At 37.9% G+C, this 12,812-nt stretch overlaps 1 protein-coding gene across 4 annotated transcripts in view; it reads right to left on the reverse strand.

The window, feature by feature from the left end:
- The window catches only part of si:dkeyp-68b7.12, a 45,095-nt gene that overhangs the window by 18,986 nt on the left and 13,297 nt on the right, over positions 1-12,812 (reverse strand). For 2 of the 4 annotated variants that reach the window (XM_073932192.1, XM_021468383.3), the window contains exons 6-11: positions 11,751-11,858; positions 10,714-10,832; positions 8,626-8,791; positions 7,640-7,737; positions 7,452-7,505; positions 3,335-3,964 (exon numbers count right to left, since the gene is read on the reverse strand). In XM_073932192.1, the coding sequence (XP_073788293.1) occupies positions 3,335-3,964; positions 7,452-7,505; positions 7,640-7,737; positions 8,626-8,791; positions 10,714-10,832; positions 11,751-11,858 (1,175 nt within the window). Of the gene's footprint in view, positions 1-3,334; positions 3,965-7,433; positions 7,506-7,639; positions 7,738-8,625; positions 8,792-10,713; positions 10,833-11,750; positions 11,859-12,812 lie in introns of all 4 variants that reach the window. The other 2 variants (XM_073932185.1, XM_021468381.3) reach the window with 1 other exon arrangement.

Raw genomic sequence — 12,812 nt, forward strand, 5'->3', positions numbered from 1 at the left:
CCTGCATTCGCGTGGGTTTCCTCCGGGTGCTCCGGTTTCCCCCACAGTTGTGCTTAGTGTATGTGTAACCCCGCCGGTCCTACGCCATCCAACCCACTCCAAGCTGGTATCAAACCGGCAACCTTCCGTATGGGAGTCGGTTGCTCTCCCAAGGAGGCTAAAGACCATGACCTCTAGCGTCTGTCGCTAGAGCACCTTTAGAGGTCAGAGGAGTGAGGTTCACCTGCACAGTCATTACTAGTTTGCCTCTGATACACACACACCCCTAAACCTCACTCCCATCTGGGTCACGACACCAATGTAAACCCGCCGGTCCTGCGCCACCCAACCTGCTCCAAGCTGGTTTCAAATTGGCAACCTTCCGAATGGGAGTCGGTTACTCTACTAAGGAGGCTAAAGTCCATGGCCTCTAGCGTCTGTTGCTAGAGCACCTTTAGAGGTCAGAGGAGTGAGGTTTACCTGCACAGCACACACTAGCTGGCCTCCGTTACATATGTGTGTGAATGAATATGTATGGATGTTTCCCAGAGATGGGTTGTGGCTGGAAGAGCATGCGCTGTGTAAAACATATGCTGGATAAGTTGGCGGTTCATTCCGCTGTGGCGACCCCAGATAAATAAAGGGACTAAGCTGAAAAGAAAATGAGTAAATTAATAAATCATGCTTTTATTACCACTAGATTGGACTATTGCAACTTATTATACTTTGGGATTAGTCAGAAAACCTGTTTACAATTTGTCCAAAATGCTGCTGCAAGGCTTTTAACAGGAACCAAGAAACATGACCACATTACACCACAGGGCTCGAAATTGCAACCATTTTGGTGGCATATGTGCCCAAAATTTTATCTATGCGACCTCAAAATATATTTGGGAGCATGTGTGCGAGTGCAAAAAATTGTTGTGTGCGACCAGTTTTCACTGCAAAATATTCACCAGATGCACGGATTCGGGAGACATTCACGCAGAACGCATCTCTAAGCTCTTTGTCTGCACTTGAAACGCAGCGCTCAGGAATGGTTTAAAACAGTTGTCATGTCGACTTGCTGCAGTAAACAAAGCCAAGTCCGTAATGCTTGCCCCGCCTTCACGCTCTTCTTATTGGCCCACCACTGCTCTAGCACTGAATATCAGCTGTCAATCACTCAGCGCCTTCTGGCTTGGGATGACAGAGAGAGCTCCTACCGCGAAAATGTGAAGCGCTGAAGATGAGAATGAAGATAACACTGACAGATTTAGTTTTAGAAAACATCTAAAGTTACAAATAATGACACAGTTTACTAGTGATCATGTGCTGAATGTCAATCCACCATCTACACTTTTCCAAGAGTGGATAAAAGACTTCCACTGGCTTCAAGTCCGCTATAAAAAGTCTGTGGGATGGAGTTTTCAGGTAACTGTTTGCCACATCTAGCACGAGAGCTTCTGTTTAATCCTTCATATAATCGCCAGATGCTGTCCGCCGTGCAAAAGGCAGATATATGTCAAATTTAACACCACGTACACCATCACAAACGGGCTTACACTGAGTAAACTAACATCGCTACTCATAAAAAGACCGGTATTGCTATTAACATGACATATGCATATAATAAGGTACAGTATATGTCAAAAGCATCAGTGCAATATCAGACAGCACCCGTGAGAACAGCACAGTTATACCGTTAACAGATTCATTCATGTCCAGCAGTGTGTGCAGGGCCGGTGAGCGCTCGTGTATGCTTTAGTCACTCAGTTCTGTTATAAAAATCTATTTTCTTGTGATAACAGGATTTTGTTGAGACATATTTTCCTCACGCTTGCATATATATATATTTTTTTTTTGCTTGTTAGTTTGATTAGTGTTGATTTTAAATGCAATAAATATGTTTGTATAAAACTTGTAGTAACGGTGCTCATAATTGGTGGGTGCGACTAAACATTGGCTGATGCGCCTAAACTCTTTAAGTTAGGTCTAGGTTGTGGAGTCCTCAGCCTCTGTATTAGATCTGTTTCATTCATTCATTCATTTTCTTTTTGGCTTAGTCCCTTTGTTAATCCAGGGTCGCCACAGCGGAATGAACTGCCAACTTATCCTGCATATGTTTTAGGCAGCGGATGCCCTTCCAGCCGCAACTCATCTCTGGGAATCATCCATACACACTCATTCACACTCATACACAGACAATTTAGCATACCCAGTTCACCTGTACCACATGTTTTGTGAATTGTGGGGGAAAGCAGAGCACCCGGAGGAAACCCACGCCAACATGGGGAGAACATGCAAACTCACAGACACATCAACTGACCCAGCTGGACACAAACCAGCGACCTTCTTGCTTTGAGGCAAACACACTGTTTGATTAGGTATTTAATCAATGAAAATTGTCCGTTTTAGTTCTACTTATTTATATTTTCTTTGTTGTGATGTGTATTGTGCAGCACATTGGTCAGCCTCTGGTTGTGTTTAATAGTGCTATATCAATAAAACTGACATTGGCATTTAATTTAAACTCTATTTTGATCACACACACCAAACTTTATATTTTTAATCCCATATTCTGATTAGACACTGCAAACTTTACACTTTTATTAATATCTATATTCTGATCACACATTTGATTTGCATAACTGTAAACTTAACTAAAGTGTTACCAAAAGTGAAGGCAAGCAATAACTATTTTACAGTGTGTGATCATTTGAATATGCAAATCAGTTAATGATAATCTAATACTAATAACAATAAATTATTAGTTAACTTTATTTTTATACCATGTCTTTAAAGTGGACCTATTCTGCCCCTTTTTACAAGACGTAAAATACACCTCTGCTGTCTCTAGAGTGTGTGTGTTTGAGTTTGAGCTGAAAATATCACACACTCTAATGTTCTCCATCTCTCTGAAACTGACCCTTTCAGGCTTTGATCCTAATTGTGGCGTTTTGGTGACTGCCACTTTAAATGCAAATGAGATTGTGCTCCTTTTAGAAGAGGGCGGAGCTACAAATGCATGTGCATTATTATAGTGACTGATGTAAAACAGCAGTGTGTGTGTTCTCAGTGCTGGTCAGGTGTGAGTGTGTGCTTGATGCTTCTGTCAGTCTGTGTCGCTCCTGTCGCTGTTCATCTAAAACTCCACATCTATAATCCTCTGAGTCTATGCTGAAATCATCTTCAGCAGCTCAAACACTCTAATGGCGAATGGACAGACGGCTGCTTCTCACTCAGGGCTGCTGTTTATGCTAATGAGATGGGCACTAGTGGGCGGGGCTTTCCCCCTCTGATGAACTTTTTGCATAACAGCTCTCCTTTCAAGATTCTACACATAATAAAACACAAGTAAATAAGCAAACGTTACCCATGTACTCCTCCTCTGTAGTTTCCTCTTTGCCTTTTACATCTTCAACATTGTCCTTCACAGACTCTTGAGTTGAGTTCAGATCTTCTGTCTCTGCTTTATTGCCGTCTGTTGATTTTCCCTCAGTTTCTATCACATCCTTCCCACAATCCACCTGAGTTTCCACAGAACTGTTGGCTTCATTCTGATCGCAGTTCTTGCTCTGTGAATCCCCGTCTGTGCTCTTTACGTCTTCATCTTGCGTTTGCTCTTTATCGTTCCATCCGCCGTGCAGGACCCCGAGAGCCAGTCCGGAGGTGATGTGAAGCGGGACGGTCACTGAAAACGGTCCTGTAATGTGCATCCCGGCACGGCGTTCAGCTTTGCTGCTGATGGCAGGAGATTTGGCCACGCCCTGCGCCGGCCCCTCGGCTCCGCCCGCTGAGTCCAGACGAGTATAAGAGCCGGGAATTCCTGCACTGACCACACTGACCTGAGCTCCGCCTGTTCGCCTGTACGTCACAGCATATCCACTGGACACGCCCCCTCCTGCTGAAGCAACGCCCACTCCTGATGAGGCCACGCCCTCTGAGCTGCCAGAGGCTGAGGACAGAACTAGAGGAGGAAGAGCAGCTTGAGGAGGCTTCGAGTCTGATGGGAGAAAAATATACAGCTTATTTAATTTTAAAACTGAAAAAAAATTATTACAGTAAATAATTACTGTTATGAACTGTAATTAAGTAGTTTTATTTATTTATGATAGCTGCTAACTCAGGCTGGCAACGAACAAAGTTAAAACATATGCAGCAAGAAAATAAAGGCAATATAAAGTGGGCAAATTTAATCTATCTGGTTTCATCTAAACAATTTTTAGCACTAGGTAAATGTAAATGAGACCATTTTAGTAAAAGTCAATGACTGAGAGACTTGAATGGTTTATTGAAAATTTGTTATGTGCATTTGAATGTGTTAAGGGGGTCATGATCTGCATACATTTTCAGGTCCTAACATTATCATTTTAAAGTAATTTATTCTTTTCTGTTCTGTTTTTAAGCCCTCACTGGGCTCTATTTTAACGATCTAGGTGCAAAGTCTGAAGCGCAGGGCGCAAAAGCATTAAGAGCGTGTCAGAATTCACTTTTGCTATTGTAAGGATGGAACAACACTCTCTGCGCCGTGGCGCATGGTCTAACAGTGTTGAGCTTATTCTCTTAATGAGTTCTGGGTGTGTTTTGAGAATGAACCAATCAGAGTCTTGTCTCCCATTGCCTTTAAGAGTCAGCTGTGCCGCGCCATTTGCTGTTTACATGACGACTTTGTAAGTGGAAAAACTGAAGCTTCACTAGTGAGAAAACAGTTAGACGGAGCGCGAGAATGAGAGATGAGCCTCCTCATTATAGTAAAAATAACATTAATCAAAAGCAAATTGTCATGAATAAACTGAAAAAGCCCCCCGAGATGAAAAAGGCATGGAGGGGGTGGAGTTTATATTGATGTAGGCTAGAAAATGATAATTTTTGTAATATTTTAATCCTATAATTCTTTTTGATTTGTAAAGATATTTGCGTATTGCTGTACATCCTGTGTGTATTAAGCAATGTTTGGTGCACAACTAACGTGCTCTGCGCTGGACTGTAGACCTCCTCTCAGTTGGTCTATTGAACAATCTATTTTAATTCCTCAAAATAGCAACGCGCCAGCAGTGCGCCTCAACACGCCTCTTTTTTTTAGACCAGAATGCCTATGGGCGCACATATGAGCACAAATGCATTCGCTATTTAAACAGCGTGCTGCAAAACGTCAAAATGACTCTTGTGCCGAGCTGAAGCTAGCAAACAACAATTGCGTTGCGCCTTGCGCTGCATTGCGCCGGGTGTATGATAGGGCCCATTGTAAGCTTAAAAACTAAACCCTTCACTAGTGAGAAAACAGTTAGACAGAGCATCTGCAGCACGAGAATGAGCCTCCTCCAATCTGCCTTTACTTTCACTTTCTCTCTTTCGTGGATAGGGAAACGTGTTGTACGCACAGATATCCTTTAGCCTATACATAATTTATTTTGTTTGTTAAGTGCAAAGATTTGTTTCAAAACTATTTCTAAATTCGGTTCTAATTTCCAGCAAACGAATAAATGATTAATGATAACAAAGTGTGCTCAAACAACTGAGTTATATCCTAATACACATGCTGTGCCCCATATGGTCTAAAACCTGACAGGTGGACAAATCTAAGCTTGTTTTTAATAAAACAAATATAAATTTGCATATAATAAAGAATACTGATAATAATAATAACATTATACAAAAGCAAATCGTCATAATTAAACTGAAAAAGCCTCCCGAGATGAAGAAGGCATGAAGGCAGTGGTGTTTATATTGATGTAGGCTAGAAAATAATATGTTTTGTAATATTTTAATCCTTTAATTTTTTTTCATTTGTAAAGATATTTGCGTATTGCTGTACATCCTGTGTGTATTAAGCGATGTTTGGCGCACAACTAACACACTCTGTGCTGGACTGTAGACCTCCTCTCAGCTGGTCTATTGTGCAGTCTATTTTAATTCCTCAAAATAGCAACGTGCCAGCAATGCGCCTAAACAAGCCTCCTTTTTTAGAGCAGAACGCCTATGGGCGCACATATGAGCGCAAATGCATTTGCTATTTAAATAGCATGGCGCAAACCGTCAAAATGACTCTTGCGCCGAGCTGAAGCTAGCAAACAACAATTGCGTTGCGCCTTGCGCTGCATTTCGCCGGGTGTATAGGGCCCATTATAAGTGTAAAAACTAAATCCTTCACTAGAGAGAAAACAGTTAGACAGAGCATCTGCAGCACGAGAATGAGAGAATGAGCCTCCTCCAATCTGCCTTTACTTTCACTTTCTCTCTTTCATGGATAGGGAAACCTTGTATGCACAGATATCCATTAGCCTATACATAATTTATTTTGTTTGTTAAGTGCAAAGATTTGTATCAAAACTATTTCTAAATTCATTTCTAATTTCCAGCAAACGAAAAAATGAACAGTAATAACAAAGTGTGCTCAAACAACTGAGTTATATCCTAAAACACATGCTGTGCCCCATATGGTCTAAAACCTGACAGGTGGACAAATCGAATCTTGTTTTTAATAAAACAAATATAAATATGGATATAATAAAGAATACTGATAATAATAATAACATTATACAAAAGCAAATCGTCATAATTAAACTGAAAAAGCCTCCCGAGATGAAGAAGACATGAAGGCAGTGGTGTTTATATTGATGTAGGCTAGAAAATAATATGTTTTGTAATATTTTAATCCTTTAATTCTTTTTCATTTGTAAAGATATTTGCGTATTGCTGTACATCCTGTGTGTATTAAGCAATGTTTGGCGCACAACTAACACACTCTGTGCTGGACTGTAGACCTCCTCTCAGCTGGTCTATTGTGCAGTCTATTTTAATTCCTCAAAATAGCAACGTGCCAGCAATGCGCCTAAACAAGCCTCCTTTTTTAGAGCAGAACGCACATATGAGCGCAAATGCATTCGCTATTTAAACAGCGTGCTGCAAAACGTCAAAATGACTCTTGCGTCGAGCTGAAGCTAGCAAACAACAATTGCGTTGCGCCTTGCGCTGCATTTCGCCGGGTGTATAGGGCCCATTATAAGTGTAAAAACTAAATCCTTCACTAGAGAGAAAACAGTTAGACAGAGCATCTGCAGCACGAGAATGAGAGAATGAGCCTCCTCCAATCTGCCTTTACTTTCACTTTCTCTCTTTCGTGGATAGGGAAACGTGTTGTATGCACAGATATCCATTAGCCTATACATAATTTATTTTGTTTGTTAAGTGCAAAGATTTGTATCAAAACTATTTCTAAATTCGGTTCTAATTTCCAGCAAACAAATAAATGAACAATAATAATGAAGTGTGTTCAAACAACTGAGTTATATCCTAATACACATGCTGTGCCCCATATGATCTAAAACCTGGCACGTGGACAAACCTAAGCTTGTTTTTAATAAAACAAATATACATTTGCATATAATAAATACTACTACTACTAAACAGTAAAATGTGTAAAATGTATATAATCGGGTATATACAATCTAGTCTTCATAGTTTAATCATACCTTCGAGTGCAGTAGTACCTGTGCTCAGCGAATCCATGCTCTTAGCAGGCCTGAGGCTCGTCTTCTCTTTATCTGTGCATTCACAACACAAACACCAGTGAAGAAGAGTGACAATCGGGGAGAATACTTGTTGACTTTACACATGCAATGCAAAAAATTATGAATCTAGAGTCTTTCAGAATGCACTGTAAATCTGTCAACGGTACCTTTAGGACAGTATTTGTTCTTCTTGCGCGGGTCGTGGAGTCGCGCGCCCAAATTAAAGATGGATTTCCATTTTCTGCCTTTGAGGGAGCCTTTCCTCCTGAAAACAACACAGAAGAGAGTAAATAAGGGATAATGTACATCCAGCCGGGTGTTATTCCGATTATTACACAGCTCTCTTGATTCTAATTGGTCAGTCACAACATTTAGAGATACTGTATGTGTGTTTGGCACCAACATTGTGATTAATAAAATAAAGTGCAGTGGTGCAGTGGGTAGCCTCAATGCAAGAAGGTTGCTGGTTCAAGCCCCGGCTGGGCCAGTTGGCGTTTCTGTGTGGAGTTTGCATGTTCTTCCCGTGTTGGCGTGGGTTTCCTCTGGGTGCCCACACAGTCTAAACACATGCGCTATAGGGGAATTGATCAACTAAATTGGCCGTAGGGTATGTGTGTGAATGTAAGAGTGTATGGTAGTTTCCCAGTGTTGGGTTGCAGCTGGAAGGGCATTCGGTGCGTTAAACATATACTGGATAAGTTGGTGGTTCATTCCACTGTGGTGACTCCTGATTAATAAAGGGACTAAGCTGAAAAGAAAATGAATGAATTAAATAGGAGGTGGGGTTTATTTATGGGTTCCGCCTCTCATTTTTCACTCTTAGCAAACTAACAGGTGGAGGGGCGTGGCTAAGCATATTTCGCCTAATCAGAATCATCAGAGAAGGACTGCCATTTCAGAGAGAAAGCAGATGAGCAAATTTTGATTAAAGAATAACAAAACAAACAGTTTTTTCCACATAATTAACTCACACAGTTTAATTCTAAAACTAACAATGTGCACTAACAAAATAAACATCTTATATTTTGAATTAATGCGCACTTTAAGACCATTATGTGCTGCCACCTACTGGTGGTTTCAGGCTTATATTTATTTCCGCATGACAGGTATAAAATATTAGAAATAAATACATTATTTTTTCTCTAAGTCTTACTTGTCAGTGCCGTCGATAATGGCGTGGTAGGGTCTCATGGGTAGAGGTCCATCTCCGGGACTGAGGTTTCCTGAACTAATTAAGGGTAAAGACTTGAAGAAGTGATCGTCTTGACTGGACAGAATTGAAGGAGACGGCAGAGACTTGCGGCGCTCCATGCTTACACCTGCATGAACACAGTCGAAACAACATCAGATCACTGGTACATACTGCAAAAAATGTTATTAATATTGGTTTTACTTATTGTATATTTAAGCGTTTTTTTAAGGGACAGTTTATGCAAAAATTAATGTTTACAAATTTTTATTCACCCTTAAGTGCTCCTTAAGCATATTTCTGCTGAATACAAACATGTATATTTTGAAAAATGTTTGCCACTCGAACTGTAAAAATCAAGTAATGTGGGACTCAACGGCTACCAGTTTGCAACATTCTTCAGAATATCTTCTTATGTGGTCAACAGAAACAAGAAACTCAAACAAGTTTGAACGTAAAAACATAAATGGCAAATCTAGCTAAGATAAAGTCAGGTTGATTTATGAATAAAAAATAAATACAAAATTAAAATTCAGTGAGTTTGTTAGTTTATGTTTGGGTTATTTTATAGTTATGTTCATGTTGTGTTCAGGTTTTGGTTATGTTCTGTTTATGTTTTGGTTATGTTTTGGCTATATTCATGTTATGTTCTGGTTATGCTCAGGTTATGTTCAGTTTAAGTTCTGGTTATGCTTGGGTTATGTTCAGGTTATATTATTGTTATGTTCTGGTTATGTTTTGGCTATCTTTAGTTTATGTTCAGGTTATGTTCTGGTTATGTTTTGGATATGTTCAGGTTATGTTCAAATTATGTTTTGGTTATGTTCTGGCTATATTTTGACTATTTTGGGGTTATGATTGGGTTATGTTTTACCTATGTTCTGGTTATGTTCAGGTTATGCTCAGGTTATGGTCTGTTTATGTTTTGGCTATCTTCGGTTTATATTCTGGTTATGTTTTGGCTATGTTCAAGTTATACTCTGGTTATGTTTTGGTTATGTTCAGGTTATGATAAGGTTATGCTCAGGTTATGGTCTGTATGTTTTGGCTATCTTCGGTTTATGTTCAGGTTATTTTCTGGTTATGTTTTGGCTATGTTCAAGTGATATTCTGGTTATGTTTGGGTTATGCTCAGGTTATATTTTGGTTATGATCAGGGTATGTTTTGTATATCTTTGGTTTATTTTCAGGTTATGTTCTGGTTATATTTTAGATATGTTCAGGTTATGTTCTAATTATGTTCTGGTTATATTTAGGTTATGCTCAGGTTATGGTCTGGTTATGTTTTGTCTATCTTCGGTTTATGTTCAGGTTATGTTCTGGTTATGTTCAGGTTATGTTCTGGTTATGTTTTAGCTTTGTTTGGGTCATGTTCTGGTTATGCTCAAGTTATATTCTGGTTATTACCAGGTTATATTTTGGATATGTTCAGGTTATGTTCTAATTATATTCTGGTTATGTTTAGGTTATGCTCAGGTTATGCTCAGGTTATGTTTTGGCTATCTTCGGTTTATGTTCAGGTTATGTTCTGGTTATGTTTTGGCTATGTATGGGTTAAGCTCAAGTTATATTCTGGTTATTACCAGGTTATATTTTGGATATGTTCAGGTTATGTTCTAATTATATTCTGGTTATGTTTAGGTTATGCTCAGGTTATGCTCAGGTTATGTTTTGGCTATCTTCGGTTTATGTTCAGGTTTTGTTCAGGTTATGTTCTGGCTTGGAGATCACAAACTGAGATTTCACCAATCAGCTGTGAGCAAAATATCAATAAAATATCTACCAGTTGGGCTGAGAAGCTTGTTTTTCTTTTGAAATAAGTTACTATTTCAGACCTAGTTGACAGACATTTGTTTAATATTAAAACTCACACATTATTTTTTTAATTTCTTAAAATTATACAAATATTAAAATTCTAAAGTAATTATGCTTCTCAAGTAAATGTAAAGATTTAATAATTTTTATGTTTTGTAATATAAAACAAGACAAAAACACTCATCGTTATATTCTGCATAAGAAAACAATGGCGCATTATTAATGAAGATGAATCACCTGTTTCAGGGAAGAGTTCAGGCACATGAGTGAGAACAAACTCCACCACGATGGACTGAACCCGAACCTCCATGAATGCCGCGGTGCCGTTGAATCCCGTCGATTCGATGTCCTTCGATCTGAATTACCATGCAATCATTTATAGCAAAAATGCAGACAAAAACCCAAATAATGTGTGAGTGGTAACCCAAAAATGACACACCTGCCATATTAATCATTCCTTCGTTAAAATGTATTCTTGATTGAATAATCTAATCTATTTCCCCTCTAAATATTAATGTTACTACTGAATAATGCACTCAATATTCCTCATACTGGTGAATGAGTTGAGGCATAATCTGACAGGGATGTATTCTTTGGCAGTACACAGACTTCCAGCGTAACCAGCAGCAAATAAACTGAAATGGGAGGATTATTAAGTTTGTGTGTGACTATTTGAGACAGTAAAACACAATCTGAAACTGCACATAGCTAAATAAAAACATGTATTCTGCCTGTCTGATCATTTATATGCTTTGTGCCCTTCCAGAAAACACAATTACAACATAACTTCTTTACTTCCTCATGTGATTTAAATTCAGGGAATCATCTGCTCTACATTTTAGACAGGTGTCTATCAGATTGGTTAGGTATACATTTAGGAAAAGGTAAAAACAGGTAAATACATTTACTAGATTCAATAATTAATCCAAACACATATACAACATGCAAGTTAAATACTGCGCTTTCCAATGCAAAATAAAATGGGTGGTCAACCTACAGGCTTCTGTATGTATATTTGGCAGTATATAAAACTGTATAAAACAATTCTGGCTCTTAAAACATATCATAGGTGGGAAAAAACATTACACAACAACTCTTTAATATTAAATCAAGCAAAAATAAATAGTATTTTCTTTTAAAAATCTAAGATAAAGCGCCAAAAGAGGTCACTGTATATTTATTCTAATGTTTTTTTCCTCCATTTTTTGCTTTATTAATGTATAAATGCAGTATAAATGTTAAAGAATGGCTAGAATGACTGCACACACACACACCTGAGTAAGTTCGGGGCCCAAACGATGGCCAGGTTTCTGGAATGCATGTTGGTCTCAGACGCAAAAGTAGACATTTTGACCAGATGACGCATCAAAAACTCCAGAGTCCTGCAGGAAAATACAGTGAAAACATCATAATAAATCATAATCACAATAAACCTCAGGAGAGAATAAAAACAGCATACAATTATCACAATATAGATTAAAAATAATAAATAATCAATATAAATTACAAATGCAAAGTAAAAGCTCTAATTAAAAATCAGTAAGATCTGTGCAAGTTGTGCACTGTAGTTTCTTATGCACTAACAATCTACAGTATAAAGTCTGATTGTCATTCATCTTAAATAACCTAAAGCCATTTTCATTACTTAAATATACACACAGTTGTAGTCAGAATTATTCACCCTCCTTTTAATTTTTTTCTTCTTTTTTAAATATTTCCTAAATGATGTTTAACAGAGCAAGGAGATTTTGACAGTATGTCTGATAATATTTTTTCTTCTGGAGAAAGTCTTATTTGTTTTATTTCGGCTAGAATAAAAGCAGTTTTTAATTTTTTAAAAGCCATTTTGAGTTTAATATTATTAGCCCCTTTAAGCTAATTTTTTTTTGATAGTCTACAGAACAAACCATCGTTATACAATAACTTGCCTAATTACCCTAACCTGCCTAGTTACCCTAATTAAGTTAGTTAAACCTTTAAATGTCACTTTAAGTTGTATAGAAGTGTCTTGAAGAATATCTAGTCTAATATTATTTACTGTCATCATGACAAAGACAAAATAAATCAGTTATTAGAGATGAGTTATTAAAACTATTATGATAAGAAATTTGTTGAAGAAATCTGCTCTCTGTTAAACAGAAATTGGGGAAAAAATTTAACAGGGGGGCTAATAATTCTGACTTCAACTGTATATATATATATATATATATATATGGAACTACATATGATATAAAAATATAAAATTTCAAATATAAGCCTGTAATATAATGGTGGTTTAACAAAAATCTAGATTGTAGAATTAATTTTGAGTTGACAAATCCAAACTTGTGGATTCA

The sequence above is a fragment of the Danio rerio genome, chromosome 2 (genome assembly GCF_049306965.1).
Source record: "Danio rerio strain Tuebingen ecotype United States chromosome 2, GRCz12tu, whole genome shotgun sequence".
NCBI classification, from domain to species: domain Eukaryota; kingdom Metazoa; phylum Chordata; class Actinopteri; order Cypriniformes; family Danionidae; genus Danio; species Danio rerio.